The sequence below is a fragment of the Sycon ciliatum genome, chromosome 1, assembly GCF_964019385.1.
Source record: "Sycon ciliatum chromosome 1, ocSycCili1.1, whole genome shotgun sequence".
NCBI classification, from domain to species: domain Eukaryota; kingdom Metazoa; phylum Porifera; class Calcarea; order Leucosolenida; family Sycettidae; genus Sycon; species Sycon ciliatum.
This window is the reverse complement of record NC_088643.1, coordinates 55,358,090-55,373,684: the sequence shown is the minus strand read 5'-3', so window position 1 is coordinate 55,373,684 and position 15,595 is coordinate 55,358,090. Positions and strand designations below refer to the sequence as shown.

At 46.6% G+C, this 15,595-nt stretch overlaps 2 protein-coding genes across 2 annotated transcripts; one reads left to right on the top strand and one right to left on the bottom strand.

Moving 5' to 3' along the window:
- The first annotated feature begins 54 nt into the window (after positions 1–54).
- On the top strand, positions 55–15,011 carry LOC135804408 (UDP-N-acetylglucosamine transferase subunit ALG14 homolog). Its single transcript, XM_065318276.1, has 5 exons — positions 55–301; positions 927–1,048; positions 10,811–10,927; positions 12,890–12,949; positions 14,512–15,011. The coding sequence occupies exons 1-5, from the start codon at positions 262–264 to the stop codon at positions 14,683–14,685; spliced, it is 513 nt and encodes a 170-aa protein (XP_065174348.1). The 5' UTR covers positions 55–261; the 3' UTR covers positions 14,686–15,011.
- Positions 5,537–8,181, bottom strand: LOC135804407 (POU domain, class 3, transcription factor 3-like). Its single transcript, XM_065318275.1, has one exon. The coding sequence runs from the start codon at positions 8,043–8,045 to the stop codon at positions 6,153–6,155; it is 1,893 nt and encodes a 630-aa protein (XP_065174347.1). The 5' UTR covers positions 8,046–8,181; the 3' UTR covers positions 5,537–6,152.
- Positions 15,012–15,595: the final 584 nt, after the last annotated feature.

The window sequence follows — 15,595 nt, the reverse complement described above, 5'->3', positions numbered from 1 at the left end:
TAGGTGTCCTTGCATTGCAAGCTAAGCTGCTTGATCGAGTCGAGAGGATCCACATTTGGCAGCAAAACAATCTTCCTGTCATTTCAGCTCATCTTGCCTCACGTTGTCCGATTTGTCTTGTGTTCAGAGCTACATGTGCATGGTGTACCAACGTGCTGGATCAGTAGATGCTCATGATCTTTTAGTGGATTGTTTATAAATCTCGTGCCAGGGAAGCCAGCTTGGTTACCTCGAGCAGGTGTGCATCCCTTTGAAAGCGTCATGTCTTCCAGTGGAAGAACAATGATCGTTCTTGGCTCTGGTAAGTATCACGTATAGGTGCATGTTTCGGAAATGAAGAAATTACTTGGGATATAATCCTGTAGTTTTCTTGGAGACGAAAATGCAATCACACTCGAGAAAAGAACAAGTTTCAGGCTACTCACAATCAACATTTCAAAAGGTTTCCAAGTGCTTCGGACCAGTTGGAATGCAGGCAAAAAGAAACTGAAGAAGTTGAAGAATAGTGTGGGCAACATTTGATATAATTATATCAAAGGCCGACATACGATCGAAAAAACTTCAAAAAAGTGCAATGTATACAAACGAAATCCAATTTATTGTTCAAAGCCCTATTGTGCAGTACTCATCAATACATGTACGCCCCGAGTCACATCAATATTTCCCAGGGCAAAACAAAGCAGTACTAAGCCAGCATACAGTGTTATAGGCAAGTGAATGAATGCACAAACGTATCCGGAGCCCGAGATTGGAACCCCCCCCCCCGCCCCTCCCTTTGAAACACACTGAGAAGAAAAATGAACTCACATGCAGTGAGCAGGCAACCTAGATTTTCATTCTGATACCTGTGAAATGTGTGTATGCATGTCGTATGGTGTGAGATGACACATCATGTGACATGTTACTGCTTCCTCTCTTCTATCCAGGTGGCCACACAAAGGAGATGGTGGCACTACTGCCGCACATCGCAGGCAAACACCGTGTGTTTGTTGTCGCCAGCAGTGACGCTATGAGCTGCAAGAAGGTGCTGGAGCAGCCCGACGACCTGGTAGGTAGACCCACTAGTCTTGCAATCATTATGCTATGGCTGAACCCTGTACAGTATTCGAAACACTCTTTACGCGAGGGTTTCAACTTTCAACCTTGCTCTGCATTAATGTTACCGATGCTTGCAAGAGGATTCTTCTTTGCAGGTGGCTCATCATGCTCGTTAGCTGTTAATTTGCCGTAAAGCTCTGCTAGCAGCTCTAACTTGGGCTAGACCTGTGCCTTTCGTTGAGGCTCTGTGACTTCTGCCTTCTTCAATTCGGATGTGTCCTGCTGACTATCAATGAGTATAATAACCGGAAACCCACATCTTGCCCTTGTGCCAAGTTGTCTTGTAAGCCCGGACAGACGGCCTGTGGTGGCCTGTGTGCTCTTTGACGAGCTATTCATCAAGACCTTCATCGTATAGCACCGTAGCACACCGCCAGCGGTGGGGATGGTTCATAGTTATACCATTAGGCTTTGAGGCCAGCGCGGGAACGCATGTCTGCGACCATGGTGCGCAGGGTATTTTTGCCTATTGGTTGTGAATACAATATTTGCCTGCCGTGGAGGCTTCAGGTAGAACTCAGTGCTAGCTGGGCGCTTGGCAGTGCACGTCTTGAACACAGTGAGATAGAGCATTGCGCTGAGCCTTGCAGATTATCTCATGCCTTCACTGTCTTCGGGGTGTGCTTCCGTGTCTTGAGATCGCGGTGGTAGTCCCTGAAGACCACCATGTGTAGGGGGTATGGTTGCTCGTTATCCTCGATGAGCTGGATTTGGCTTGCCCGACCAAAGCGCATGGGCATGATGCTCCTCACCACTTCGCAACGCAAGTATGTTGGTGGTGAGGAAGAATATTGTGTCAACCAGCTGCTTATTGTTCCTCCACCAAAGCTCACCTTCATCCTGTAATAGGCCGTATCGCCAGTGCCAGATTCCGCAGATTGCTGGAGAGCACCCAGCACATCCTGGAAGGACGTGTACTGCCAGGAAGAGAAGAAAATGCTGCCTGGCCGCTTGGAGCGTATAACTCGTCAAATCCAGCCTCTTTGCCGCAGTTCTTCGTTGCAGTATCCAGAGCAAGTGAGCAACAAGTAAGCTCATCTGCAAAGTCCTCATCGGACAAGGCCAATGAAACCAGATCTTCGTCCATGTCAAGCAAGCTACCCATGGTTACAGAACTTCAAGCAGCATTTGTTCTGTAACTAGCAAATGTAGTAGTAGCTGCTAGAGATGTTACTATCCACGATTTCCACAAGCGGATATTCACTCAACTGCCAATTCAACGAACAAGCGAACAATCTACTAACGTATTATCTATGTGCCATTTGCCGATTAGAAGGTTCGACGGGCTTCTCGTCTGCTCCAGACGCAGTCGTGGGTCAGTCAAGTGTTAAATCAGTCGGCAGGACTGAGCGCGAGCTCCGACGTATGGAGCAGACACTTTCTTTATCATCCATATTACTGTGATAGATTCGTGTTTTCTAAGACGTCCTTATTTTCCAGAGTGTCATGCCTCTCCTTTGCCATTGGCCCAATACTGCTGGTAGCAGTGAGGTTACCCTCATAGCAGTGCTTACACATAATTATCATGTACTTCCTCTGAGTATGTCCTGGCACATTCATCCACCGGGTCGGCTGTGATATCGGACCTTCGAATTATAAATTTCCTGATCAACTAATCTTGACGCACTGATAGATCGAATAGATTTGAATACTGTAAGACCACATACTGGTAGTTTAAACTTTACGGTCAGGTAAACATAACGATCTAGATCCCTAGTAGCAAGAGCACATAACCCCCAAGAGTGTGCAACTGCCAGTGTAATCTCTATCCAGTGCTGCGACAATAGCTTACGTAGTGAAAAGTGACCGCTGCACTGCTGGTAGAGACTAAAGAGTTCTACCCTGTGCAGGTTTGCGTACGCAGGCCTGTAGCTATCATGGATCGGTGACCGAACATGTGGATGGGGTTTGCAGTGCTGCCAAATAATTTTCGCCCAAAATCGGACACCCTTCACCGCCAAGGCTGGGCACATGGTGCGAATTTTTGTCCTCGGCATTTTTTTACAGAGAATTCAAAATATCGCCTAAAACGCCATGAAAATTCGCTTCGTTGCCATGGTAACCCCGGAGTTGTCCTGAATTTTGTAATGATGAGTGTGGTCGCACACTGACTCTGTACGTACAGACTGTCAGCGTACATGCCATCCAGCCTGATCCAGGCATGTTACTTTGCACTTCCACAGCCATTGTCAGCCAAGCGATAGCCTTTTTAGAAGCAAATGTACAGTCAGTGATTTGTGCCTTCAGTTGCGCTGAAAAGTGAAAGTACAGGACTTCTGCATAGGGAAGTAATGATCTCCGACATTTTGGCTGCTTTTCGGACGTTTCCCTTTCGGACCGGTTTTCGGAAGAGCCTTCAAAAATCGGACACTGTCCGAAAAATCGGACGGTTTGGCAGCACTGGGTTTGTCACGTGTTACGAAGTTCTACCTTGACCATAGTCGAATGCCTATCCCTGGACATGTCTGCCGGCTCGTTCATGTGCCTGCTTTCTCACCGGACGTGTCTGCCTGTGACGGCGATAATTAAATCCGTGAAATCTGCTACTGTGAACCCAGAAACCTTTGCGATCCGGAATACTTTGTGGTTCTCACGATGGGTGTGAAATCGCAAAAGTACGCCGGCACGAAACGTAGAACTGTAGTAAAGAAACTGAGGAAATTGACTCCAATCGCAAACATCTCCAGGTGCAAATTTATCTGTGCTCGCAAATCGCAAACTAAAACCGGCGCAAACGTTTCTGGGTTTAGGGTATTCTGGCGTTTCCATGCTGCTAGGCGACGCGGAGACAAGATCTTTATTATAGCAATCACAAGAATTAGCGAGGCGGACATTGTACCGTCGTGGACATGGAAATCCGGTCGATTGGCGCGGGGCCAGCGCCCTCAGTGCGTACAGAACCCTGCGTTGGAGTACACGTGTTGATTGTATGGGTACTCACTAGGCTTCCGTGGAGTATGCTCGTATTTTTACTGATAATTCCTTTGAGCATTGCTCAAATTTTTGACTGATTATTCCCGTAATTTCACCAATAATTCTCACAATAGTGCTTTTTTTCTTCCCTTTTTTGCAGATACCGTACCGCGTACGGGTATTTTTGCCACTTCTACGGGCAACAAAATCACGGTTCGCATGAGACACGGCTGGAAGCTTTTTTTTCTTTCTTTTTTTGAAAGACAGGGCAAACAACTGCAGGATCACAAGCTTTTTGGTACAAATCAGGGTGTTATAAGTGGAAAAAATTGAAAAAAGAGGGGCATTGTTCAAATGTTACTGATTATTCCACAAAATTGCCAATAATTCCCGTTTTAAAAATCACACCGATAATTCCCGAAATTATGCCGGCATATAAGCCTAGTACTCACGGCTGCATGGCCAGCGCCCTGGATTTCCATGTTCACGACAGTACGTAGCAAGAACAAAATGTAAGAATAAATATGAGTACTGCAATTTCCTAATCGATTTTCAAGAGATTTTCATCAGAGAAATGCGCCTCAACAATGAGATCTAGCCATGAATAACAATATATGCGTGTAAGAGCACTGGGAATATAGAGGCTAAGTGTGCTAGCTAGTAGCTATTGTTGCATATTTGTGCTGTTGTGCTGTCCACTGCCGCGTACTAGCCGTGTTTGCTGTTGTACTATACCTGTATGCACACATACTATCTCTACAACAGTGGGGACTACGCGTACACGGCCTCTGGCTGCACTTTTGGAAATGCGTCGGTACACAACCGGGTATGCACACTCTAGATCCGAACACGTTTGAAATTGTTTGCGTGCGTATGTGTGTCCCGCACTAGAGTGTACACAGAGTCACAGACTTTTTTTACGTCGTCTGTCCAGCTTTTCAGTAAGTTTATTGGTCCCTGGACGAAATTTTCAACCGGACGAACTCTTTTTCTTTGGAGTTGGACAAAATTGTAGACCGACTCAATTGTCTGCTTGTACAGTACACACGTAAAATGCCTACAGATTTATCCAGCAAAATAGGTGGCCTCTACAGGATACAGCATTGCGATGCATCTTCATGTGATTATTTTCCATAAATTCCCGCAGCGCTGAAGAGTAATCACCTCGGAATCATGCAATACCCTACTCATACTGTGCCAGCTACCAAGGAGCAGTGAATGGTTTGGCGTCGTAAAATACTGCGGTATATCACGACTCTCTGGTTCGAACTAGGATCAAACATGGCTATCTTCTTGTCTGTGTCAGGGTGGGATGTCAAACAGCTGGGGACAGGAGGGTCATTGCAGGTGCCAAACAAGTATCATCTTTTTTTTTATGTCACTCAAGCAGCAGACTGTGCCCAAAATCCAGGCTAGAAATGCACTGGTCACACCTCAGCCACATGCGTGCATGCAGACCTACAGACACCCCCGCGCGCACGCGCACACACACACGCGCGCACACACACACACGCACACGCACATGTATGCTAGCAAAACACTGCGCTTCTGAGATACACCAAGCACGCCTGTTCTAAGAATGACCATATTGCCATGCGTGTGGACTAGAATGTCACCGTTATGTCAATGCTCACTCGTCGTAACCTGAAACGCATTATTTTGTATGCAGCAAAGCTCACACCTACCACAGAACACAGCACAGAAGGATAGTGCCTTAGATATGATACAAAATGTTTCTTAAGGTGCGCAAGCTCCACTGCAGCCACTTCTTTCATGTAATGATATAAAACCTTACAACAAATATCATGCCGACCATGCATTGTAAGCCTGATCTCTCGCACATGCAACTAATCTTCACGAATACGAGTGCCCGTGAAGGGACGTCTTTTCGAGACAAAGCCATACTGATGTGCTACGTGCAGTACTGAACCACTGCATATATGTGGCTGGTTTCTACTTGTAGAATGGAAGCTACTCCTGTCCTCCTCCTTAACTATGCACTGCCTTGAGTTTGCTTTGTGCTTCATGCCTTAACGGAAATGTGGAAAATAGAATATGCAAGTCTTCCTTTGAAAGCAGTACGAATTTCTTGAAGCACACTTACAAGACGGGAGAAAGAAAGTAAACGAATGTACTTTCGATTAACCCAACATGCCCTTCTTGAACATGATAGATTTCATGCGATTGCCATGCTGACGACGATTGCAGAACCAGATTCGCACCGTGCTTTTCGGCAGGTCAAGCTCTGCCGACAGTTCCTCCAACTGTTTTGGGGTCGGCTTCGGGTACTTTTTGAACAGGTCTTCCAGGACAGCTCGTGCCGCATTGGAAATTGAGGCACGGTGGCTGTGACTGCCAGTTTTCGATCGCCGCTTTGTTGGTGCTTCTGCTGGTGTCGTGACTGAAGAGCTGGCAGTTTGTAGTTCAGCTGCACAAGGCGATGTAGTTTGTGATGTACTACCTGCAAGGATACCAATACCACTAGCTGCAACTGCTGCTGCTGCTGCTGCTGTCGCTGACATTGCAGTAGACACGCTGCTGGTACCAGTCCCATCACTAGTAGTAGCAATTGTGGTAGCTGCTGCCATCGGCGTGGCGGCTGTACTGGCAATGATGCCTGTGCTAGTCGTCGCCAGCTCTTGAGCAGGAGTCGCTGCCGCCGTCTGTCGATCACCAGTTGGTGTAACTGCAGGCGACTGCGCGCTGCTTTTTCTCCGCTCGCGCGACTTTGGCACTGGCTCTGCTTCTTGCATCCACGTATTGATCAACGGCTTCAGCTTGAGAGCATTGGCATAGCTGAGCTGCATATTTTCAAAGCGACACACAGTTGTTTGGCTGAACATTGAGCCATGAATATCAGCCAGGGCCTTTCCAACTCTCGTCTGAGTGTAGCCAAGTTGTGCCCGGCGCTCCTTGAACTGTTCAACAAAGGCTTCCAGGTCCTTTATGGCTTCAGGTAGTATATGTTGCTGAGGCTCGGGCTCAGGCGTTGATACAGTCATGGAGGTTTTCCCTGCCACGACTGATTGAGCTGATGTTGGTGGTGGTGTGTTAGTTTTTGCTGCTTTCGGAAATGGTTCATTTTCTGCGTTTGGGGCGATCGTAATTGGAACAGGCTGCTCAAAGCCTGCAAATGATATTCCGCTTGTGCCATCTAACGTTAGAATGTTGGCCAACGAGGCCGTGTCCGCTGTGGACGAAACTAGGAACACAAGGTTGACAGGAGGAACTTCTCTTTGCACATTACTAGCGGCGCTCCCACCACCACCAGCCGCTGCAGTAACGGACTCCACAAGCGTAGCAAATGCCGTTGCTGGATTTGTAGCTGCTTCGGCAGTACTTGCGATCGTCGTTGCTTCTGTCGCTGGCGTTGTTGCTGCGTGAGCATGATGTGAAGCAGCGCTAGCGGTGCCCGTGCTCAGGACTGATGAATGTTCAAGGGTGTCGCCAGGCGACTTTTGTTGATGAATATTCAAACGTCCTGAATGGCTCTGCGCTACCGATGCTGCTGCCGCCAGTGCTGGTCCGCCCGAGACTGACTGTTGTGAACTGATGTTGAGAGCACTGCTTAGCTGCGCCAGAGCGGTGCTGCTGCCACTGCTGTTGCTGCTTTGAGCTCGCAGTAAGTTTTTCACCATGTCCGCCCCTAGTGCTCCTTCGACGGGAATGACGATGCTGGAACCAGCCGCCGATGCCGACGTTGCGGCAGTGAGGATGGTGTTAGCATTGATGGAAACTGGTTGAGGGATCGACTTGGCGTTATTCTGCCTTTCGTTTCGGTTTGACTGCTGACTGTCGACTAGCGCGGCTTTCGACTTCTCTGTTGAGGCTGTGGCAGTAGTTTCCGCACCAGTTCGCTGCATTTTCAACGACTCTGCAGCCGCAGGGCTACCTGGATGGAGAGGAAAAGAAGGTTTTGCTGCTTCTGTACCTATCGCTATCACTGCGTCTTTCGTAGCTGTACCGAATTTTACTTTCCCCAATTTTTTTGCCTCGGCGACTCCGGGACCCTGTGCGGGGTCTTCTTCATCCATTGCGTAGTTGTAGCTGTAGGTTGGCAGTCGCACTATTTTGAGCAGAGAGCCAAATAACTGAGGAACTGAGTCTAGAAAGTCTGTGGCTGCAGCATTTTTGTCGATGCTCGGATGACTCTGTGCAGTGCGCAACTAGTGTGAGTGTCACTGTTAGTCGCACGAGACTGCAAGTCTTCATGCCTTCGCGCATAGCTGGCATGCGGTATGGCATGGTCCTATGCGATGGAGTATGCATGGCTATGCATAATAATAATATGCCTGAGGCTATGGCCCAGTGCACTATGGCCAAGTATGGGCCTGGCATTCGGCATCATACTCCTTGATCTACTACTACTACTAGTACTAGTAGTACAGTAGTAGGTCTACTACTACTACTACTAGTACTAGTACTAGTAGTACTACTAGTACTACTGCCAGTACTGGTAGATCTGCTCATATTATCAGTTGTAGGTCTACACATTTCTTGAGTCGATGGCATTATTGGAGTGTCTACATGCATGACGGACTGTACTGCCTAGTACAGTACTCAGTAGTAGTACAGTACTGCTGAGTGCTGGTCTGTAGATCTACCATGTCCATGATCTACTGACTAGTACTGTAGTAGTAGTCCTGAGTAGATCTACCACTGATCTGTAGTGTAGTACAGTGTAGAGTACAGCAGGACTGGTAGGTACAGGTACAGACCGACCCATACTGTCTTATGACTGACTTATGTACAATGACATAGATCACATAGATCTACCCACACTACATAATTTTACTAGTACAGTCATGCATAAAAACATTGGCTTGTAGTTGTAGGTGGGTCTGGAAGACCAATCCATTCCAATTTGGATATTCCAACGTGTAGAAACTCCCCTGACTGAGTCTGCACTTTGACCTTCCCTGTGCCGCTCTCACCAAGTCATCAGGACCATTGTTATTATTTATTCATGTTTTTCATCAATGACTATTCACACGATGACGCCATCAAATCCCCCTCCCGAAGGTTTCCGTCCACTCTTACCAGCAAGAGTGGAAGTACATGTATAATGTACATCTGTATGATCATGGGGGCTTGGGAATTCAAGATATCAAACTATTAGTTACTTGTCCTACATCCTGATGACCAGGTAGCCATATAGCTTCTTACTGTGGGACTCAGTGTGGTAGCAAAATGTAATCCGGCCTCGTGAACTAGCAAAGCAAACTGTCACACTCACTGTACAGCTTCCTAGTGCTTGTAATGCTACTACAGTCATGTACGTCATGCAGTTCATTTCAGTATCTTAGACACACAGTTTTTGCAGTGGTATAAATATAATTGTCTACTTGTAGTAACTATTTGGATGGACACACACACACACACACACACACACACACACACACACACACACACACACACACACCTTGAACCTTGAACCTTGAAACTGCCAGTGCCTCAAAGAGGCAGGCAGAGTTACTTCTTGCATTTGTGTTGAGCCAGGTTCTGGGGACGTGTGAACTTCTGAGAACAGGTCGGGCATGGGATGGTGCGGCGCTCGGAGCCAGAGCTGCATGTTCTGCGGTTGCAGTTGTGCCAGCAGTGCCCCGCTTTGCTCCAAACAGCGGTCACAGGTGTGGCAGTGGTACTGACATTGGCTGCAATCAGGTGGGCGAGATGCAACTATCTCTGAAACTGGAGCGTCACCAAGGCTGGGAGAGCAGCTGTGCACTGGCAAGTCCACCTCGGCTAGCAAACCAACGATGGCACGTTTCAGCAGCACAGCACCGGGCTGCTCATAGATCGGCTTCAGTCGCTCCGCTTCCCTGCATTTGTGCCGGCGAAGTCCGCTTTCACTGGCGAAGAGTCGCGCACAGACCGCACAACATACTGACTTAGCTGTCGTTTCAAGGCGTAAGCGCCGTGCAACAATGGCATCCGAGATGGCCTGGATCCACTCGCCACGTTCAGCTGCGAGGTCGTACCAACCGGTGTATAGACCAAACGCATTGAGGTCATCGCGTACCACATCACGCCATCGACACCTGGGGCCATGAGCAGGGCGTGGAGCATGGAGCCACGAGAACAACGTTGCCTTTGGAAGTCGGTGGCCGTCCATCCTGGCAATGTGGCCAAGCCACTGCAGACACCGACGGGCAATCATGTCAGCAACTGGCACTGTAGCGCACATTCTTAATCTATGCAGCGAGGCAGATCATGGGACAGGTGGTCCTCCCACTGTTTGGAACGCGAGATGCCAAGAATGACACGAACGCAGCGGTTCACACATCAGCACACACACACACGCACACACACACACACACACACACACACACGCACGCACACACACACACACACACACACACATCTACATGTACATGCTCGGTATGTACTAGAGGTTGAAAGCACTGAGGTAAGCGGTGAATGGCCTGGCATCCCAGGGCCGGAGGCAGCTTCCGCGGAGCGGTGCGGCCGAAGGGCCATCCTTATGGTGGGTCTGGGGGTCCTCCCCCAAAAAATTTTGGAATTTAGACGGCAAATCCTGCACTCTGGGCGACTCCCTGTACAAAATCATACATCAAAACTTTTTCTCCCCGGTTTTGGAGGTTCCACGTCCACGGCGACGTGGACCGACTTTTTGGGAATTTTTTTTTTTGGTACGGCCATGGCCGTACCGGCCGTACCAGTGGCGCCGGCCCTGCATCCTAAAATTAATATGAAAGTCCTCGGTGTTCCAAGGAAACAGGCCAGGTGTTGGACATGTGTGTTGACTCTATTTTTGTTGTGCCGCTCCAATGTGCAGTTTGTGAAGATACCTCGGGCCAGAGAGGTTCGCCAGAGCTGGCTGACGTCAGTGGTGACAACCATGTTCGCTCTCGCCTATGCCGTGGCTATGGTCTTTTGGTTGAAGCCAACGCAGGTAGGATCATAATATGCTTTGCCAAGGAATCTTGACTCAAGGTCAACATGACCCACAGGACACATGCAGATTTGAATCAGTCAAGCTAGTGCACTAAAATGCTCCGGAAAAAAGCCACCCAAATGCATTACGCAACATACTGAATAAAAAGTACTGTAAGACCAGATATTTTAACGTCGATTAAAGATAACGATCTCCCGATTTTTGTTGGTTAAATTTTCGTTAATATTTAATAGGCCATGGTAAAAATTATCTTTGATTCTCAAGTACGCACGCACCGATTTTTGGCGGCGCACCGACGAATTTTTTTATTTCTATGCATGCATATGCGAGCATGAAAACGGTGAATGCGAAAGGCATGAAACAGGGAGTAGTAAAATACCGGTATTTTTCTACTCCCTGACCTGAACATGTGTCATGTGACCATGCACATATGTGTGATCCCTATCTTTGGAAATAAAAACACTGTGGGAACTAAAATAAAAAATCGCTCGCTCGCACCGATTTTCACGGGTTCATGACCTGAGAATCAACTTTATTTTTTACCATGGCCTTAGTGGCCTTACAGTATGCATATTCCTGGTTTGAATAAGTTGTACTCCTCAAGGATTAGGACGCCCCGGTTGTTTGTGAAGTGGGCATGGGAGCTGGAAAAATGTATTTGCCAGTTGCATGTTGTTTAAAAAAAAAAGGGGGCAGTTCGCCAACTCGAAACGAAAAATTCACTTATTCCAATGGTGAAGGTTTGAGGTTGATTGGAGCAGCAGCTCTGTAGTTACAGCAGATTGAAATCTTCACTAACATCATGATGGTATCATTGACTTGCCCAGGCCAGGATGGGCCAGATCTGTGATGCCACATCACAGAGATAAACGTTCTATGGGAGTAGATGGGGAATAACCATTTTGTAAAATAGAAGAAAACACATGAGAGCGAGTTATGAAGCAGCTATCCATGACTGTAACAAGATAATAAGCAGTCAGAAAGTGCGATAACAGGGCACACAACTGACAGGCTACTGAGACATTCAACGACCTGAGACCTAGCTCTAACACATCTCCAGTTCGCAAACCAACAGCCTTCCAACTTGGAAGGTTCACAGTTAGGTAGGACCGAAGAGGGGAAGGTGAGCGCAGCCAAAATGTGCACAAGCTAAGACCCACGGCAACTAAGAATGCCAAATGTTACAGGACGATGACGAGACCAGTTAATAACATGACAATGTGGTCTAACTACTATTGAAGCAGCAAAGCAACGCACCACCCTACTTGGATGGGTCAGCATTATCAGAGATGAAGGAATGGGAAGCTTTGCGAAAACGAATTGTACAAAACCGGACGCCAAGATCTAACGGTACCCCTCATGCATGACACTATTATGGACGAGTTGACTACAATAGCAAGTAGTTTCACACGGCATACGTTTCGCCGTATTGTTCGTGACGGCTCATCAGGTGTGCAAAAAGTTGTCTCAGTAGCCTGTCAGTTTTGTGCCCTGTTATCGCACTTTCTGACTGCTTATTATCTTGTTACAGTCATGGATACTAGCAGCTTCATAACTCGTTCCCATGTGTTTTTCTTCCATTTTACATTTCTTACTGGCTCAGTATCCAAGTTAAATAACCATTTTCTTTTTTGTCTCTCTACAACAAACTTCTTATTTATTATTACAACAAACTTCTTGCCAGATGTTTTTTTCCTGTCGGGATACCATTATAATTATAAAGGCGTCATATGTCCCATATCGCTTTTTGTAAAGCATCCACCTTCTTTGGGACAACGGAGAGCCAAAATACTACTATTTCCCCATCTGCTTGTGGGCTGCAATGGTACCAATAGACGCAAGATCCCTTCCGGTTTTCAACGGGTGCCTTCGGCAGCCAGGTCCTTATTGATACCAAGGCCTCCTCAAGTCAGAAATTTATTGTAGCAGTCTGTTCTATTTCCTCTTGTCCTTTTGCAGCTGTTGTGTAATGGCCCTGGAACATGCGTCCCTCTGTGCATAGCAGCGTACATATTTAACGTGAGTGCGGTGTTAATGTAATGGGCCGTCCCTAAGTACATGTACCAATCGATACTTCTCTGAAGCGGAACATTTGAGGGTTTGTGATGTAACAAACTTCAATTTCCACGAACCCTCAAATGCCAATCGAAGAAAAAAAAGGAATAATGTACTATTTCCCATATACCAACGGCAGGTCTAGTGATATTTCCAACTGTCAAATTGAAATTTTACTAACGAGATTTCTTAGATCGAATAAATGGGAACATTAAACATACATTACATCCGCAGTTTCAATGTTGTTTGCTTCCGCAATGAACTTTCCAAAGACAGCAAGACAGCTATTATATCTTGAGAATGAAATAGAACTCAGTGTGAGCTATATTGCAAATCCTTGGAAATGTATGTAGACAAGAGCAATGTGCCAGTGCAACAGCGTACAGTGGTTGTGGCTATCATGGCTTTCCGGGCCATGTGTTTTTAACTGTACTATACTAGATATTTTGTTGGAGGAAAACAAACTAACACATGAAGCACAGAAGCCACTGGAAGTTTTGACGAGGCCTTTTGTACCGTTACTCTTCAAAGTCGTTACGATGGTGATATGAACAGCAGCAAACAAGTCCTTATATCTAGCATTTTGGCGATCAGAGCAGTGACAAATATAGCACCTAAGAGAGCGCGAGTGGTGCCAACTAGGGCTCAAACGGTCACGGTTTTACCCCTAACGGTTAACTGCTAAGCTAACGGTCGGTTTAACGGTTATAACCTACGAGCCACGGCAATCCTGCGGACTCTTTTTTGACCGTATATTTGACTATACTCATTCAAAAAATGTACCCTATTCAGTACAACGCACACATGTACATTCTCTTGCATGCTCATTCATACATACTCTCACACTAAGAGACCAGATATGACCGAGTTGACAGCCCAGAAATTGCGTACACGTGCGACAGCCTGCGAAAGTGCATACTTTGCAACGACCTGATACTTGAAAAATTGACTGAAAAGTTACTGCGTAACCGTTATCTTTATCGGTTAACCGTTAATTCTTCGTAACCGGTCTGCAATCGGTTAATCGGACTAACCGTTTGAGCCCCAGTGCCAACTACATAGTGAAACAATCAATGCAGAGCATGATATCAAACAACAGTGGGGACTGCAGTGCTACAATGTCAAAGCAGTGACAACTTTCACCCATGCTTCTTTTGCACACACACACACACACTCTTAGGTGCTATTTTTGTCACTGGTCTGATCGCCAAAATGCTAGATACAAGGACTTGTTTGCTGCTGGTCATATCACCACAGTAGCGACTTTGAAGAGTAATGGTACAAAAGTCCTCGTCACAACTTCCAGTAGCTTCTGTGCTCCGTGTCTCTAAAGGCTGTACTTTAGTACCTCCGGTCGGCAGTACACAGTGCACAGTATACAAACAGGTCAAGGCGCGCTCATGGCAAATGCTGTCACTTGTGTCCTTGTTCTGTACACGTAGAACATTGCCCTTTCTCGTAGACACTGCTAGCCATGTGTTTGAACTCCGAAGCCTGGCTCCTTTTCTTCTGCCATGTTGTTGTAGGTTCTGGGGTGGCAGCAATGTCGCATCATCTACATAGAGAGCATCTGCCGTGTGGACACGCTCTCGTTATCAGCACGGATCCTCAGGCCTTTACCGTTTGCGGAAATTCTGGTTCAGTGGCCACAACTACAAGCTCAGTACCCGGACACTTTATATCTTGGCAGACTATCTTGAGATGACCTGAGTTCTAGCACACCTTTTAAATAATATTTCTAGAAATCAGAATGCTAATAATGCCAAGATCGCAAGCAAGGCGATCTGTAGGCTCGTGACTTGCATACACAGCACACGAAACAAGCCCTTGAATGATTTTGGCAGGATCAGCCGTACATAAAATCATGTCATGTCAATCTGTAAATTATTCATCTCATGACGGTGAACCTCATATTCTCACAGAACATTCAAATTATCACCTTAACTTGTCTATTACTGTGCTGGCCAGCCAGCTCTGCTGATGTGCTGTGAATCATAATATTATAAGAACACAGACTCCAAAATAACTGGCTTGGCTGTCCTTGTGTGTCCACCAGAGAACTGCAACCATTGGTACCAAAATGTATAGCTCGTTCCATGTTTCAAGTTTATCACAATAAGAAAACAAACTACATGACGATACTCGATAGTACAATGGTGGTAAATGAAATCCAACCCCGTGAAATAGAATAAAACAGTTACGGGATATCATGGTAGCTGTTTATGTGTAGGGTTCCCTGCAGGAAACGCATCGCAACGCCCATTGCAGCAAAACAAAAGGTTCACTTGTGTTTGGCTATTCGCCCCGTTCGAACCGTTGCCATATGTTAGTACATGGACATTGTAACTCAATTTCCTTACAGGCAATACCGGCAGGGCATAAAATATAAATTAGCCTATAATTACGATGTCGCCACCTATATTTGAAAAAAAAGGATTTCCAAAAAGAAAATGTGTATGTCCCAGCCAGTACAGCTAGCTCGTCATACTCGTGATTTCATGTACTGCGTACACTTCATGATTTAGAAAAGCGATCCTGTCAGCTTTTCTATTATTGTGTACTCATTGAAGTGTACAGTGGAGATTGGATATAACGACAAATCGAGTTTAG

Excerpts from the sequence above, each read along its gene's own strand:
- LOC135804408 (XM_065318276.1), top strand. The coding sequence starts at position 262 with ATGTCTTCCAGTGGAAGAACAATGATCGTTCTTGGCTCTG. Across the intron at positions 10,928-12,889 it reads TTTGGTTGAAGCCAACGCAG|CTGTTGTGTAATGGCCCTGG; the intron begins GTAGGATCATAA and ends GTCCTTTTGCAG. Across the intron at positions 12,950-14,511 it reads TAGCAGCGTACATATTTAAC|GTTCTGGGGTGGCAGCAATG; the intron begins GTGAGTGCGGTG and ends ATGTTGTTGTAG.
- LOC135804407 (XM_065318275.1), bottom strand. The coding sequence starts at position 8,045 with ATGGATGAAGAAGACCCCGCACAGGGTCCCGGAGTCGCCGAGGCAAAA.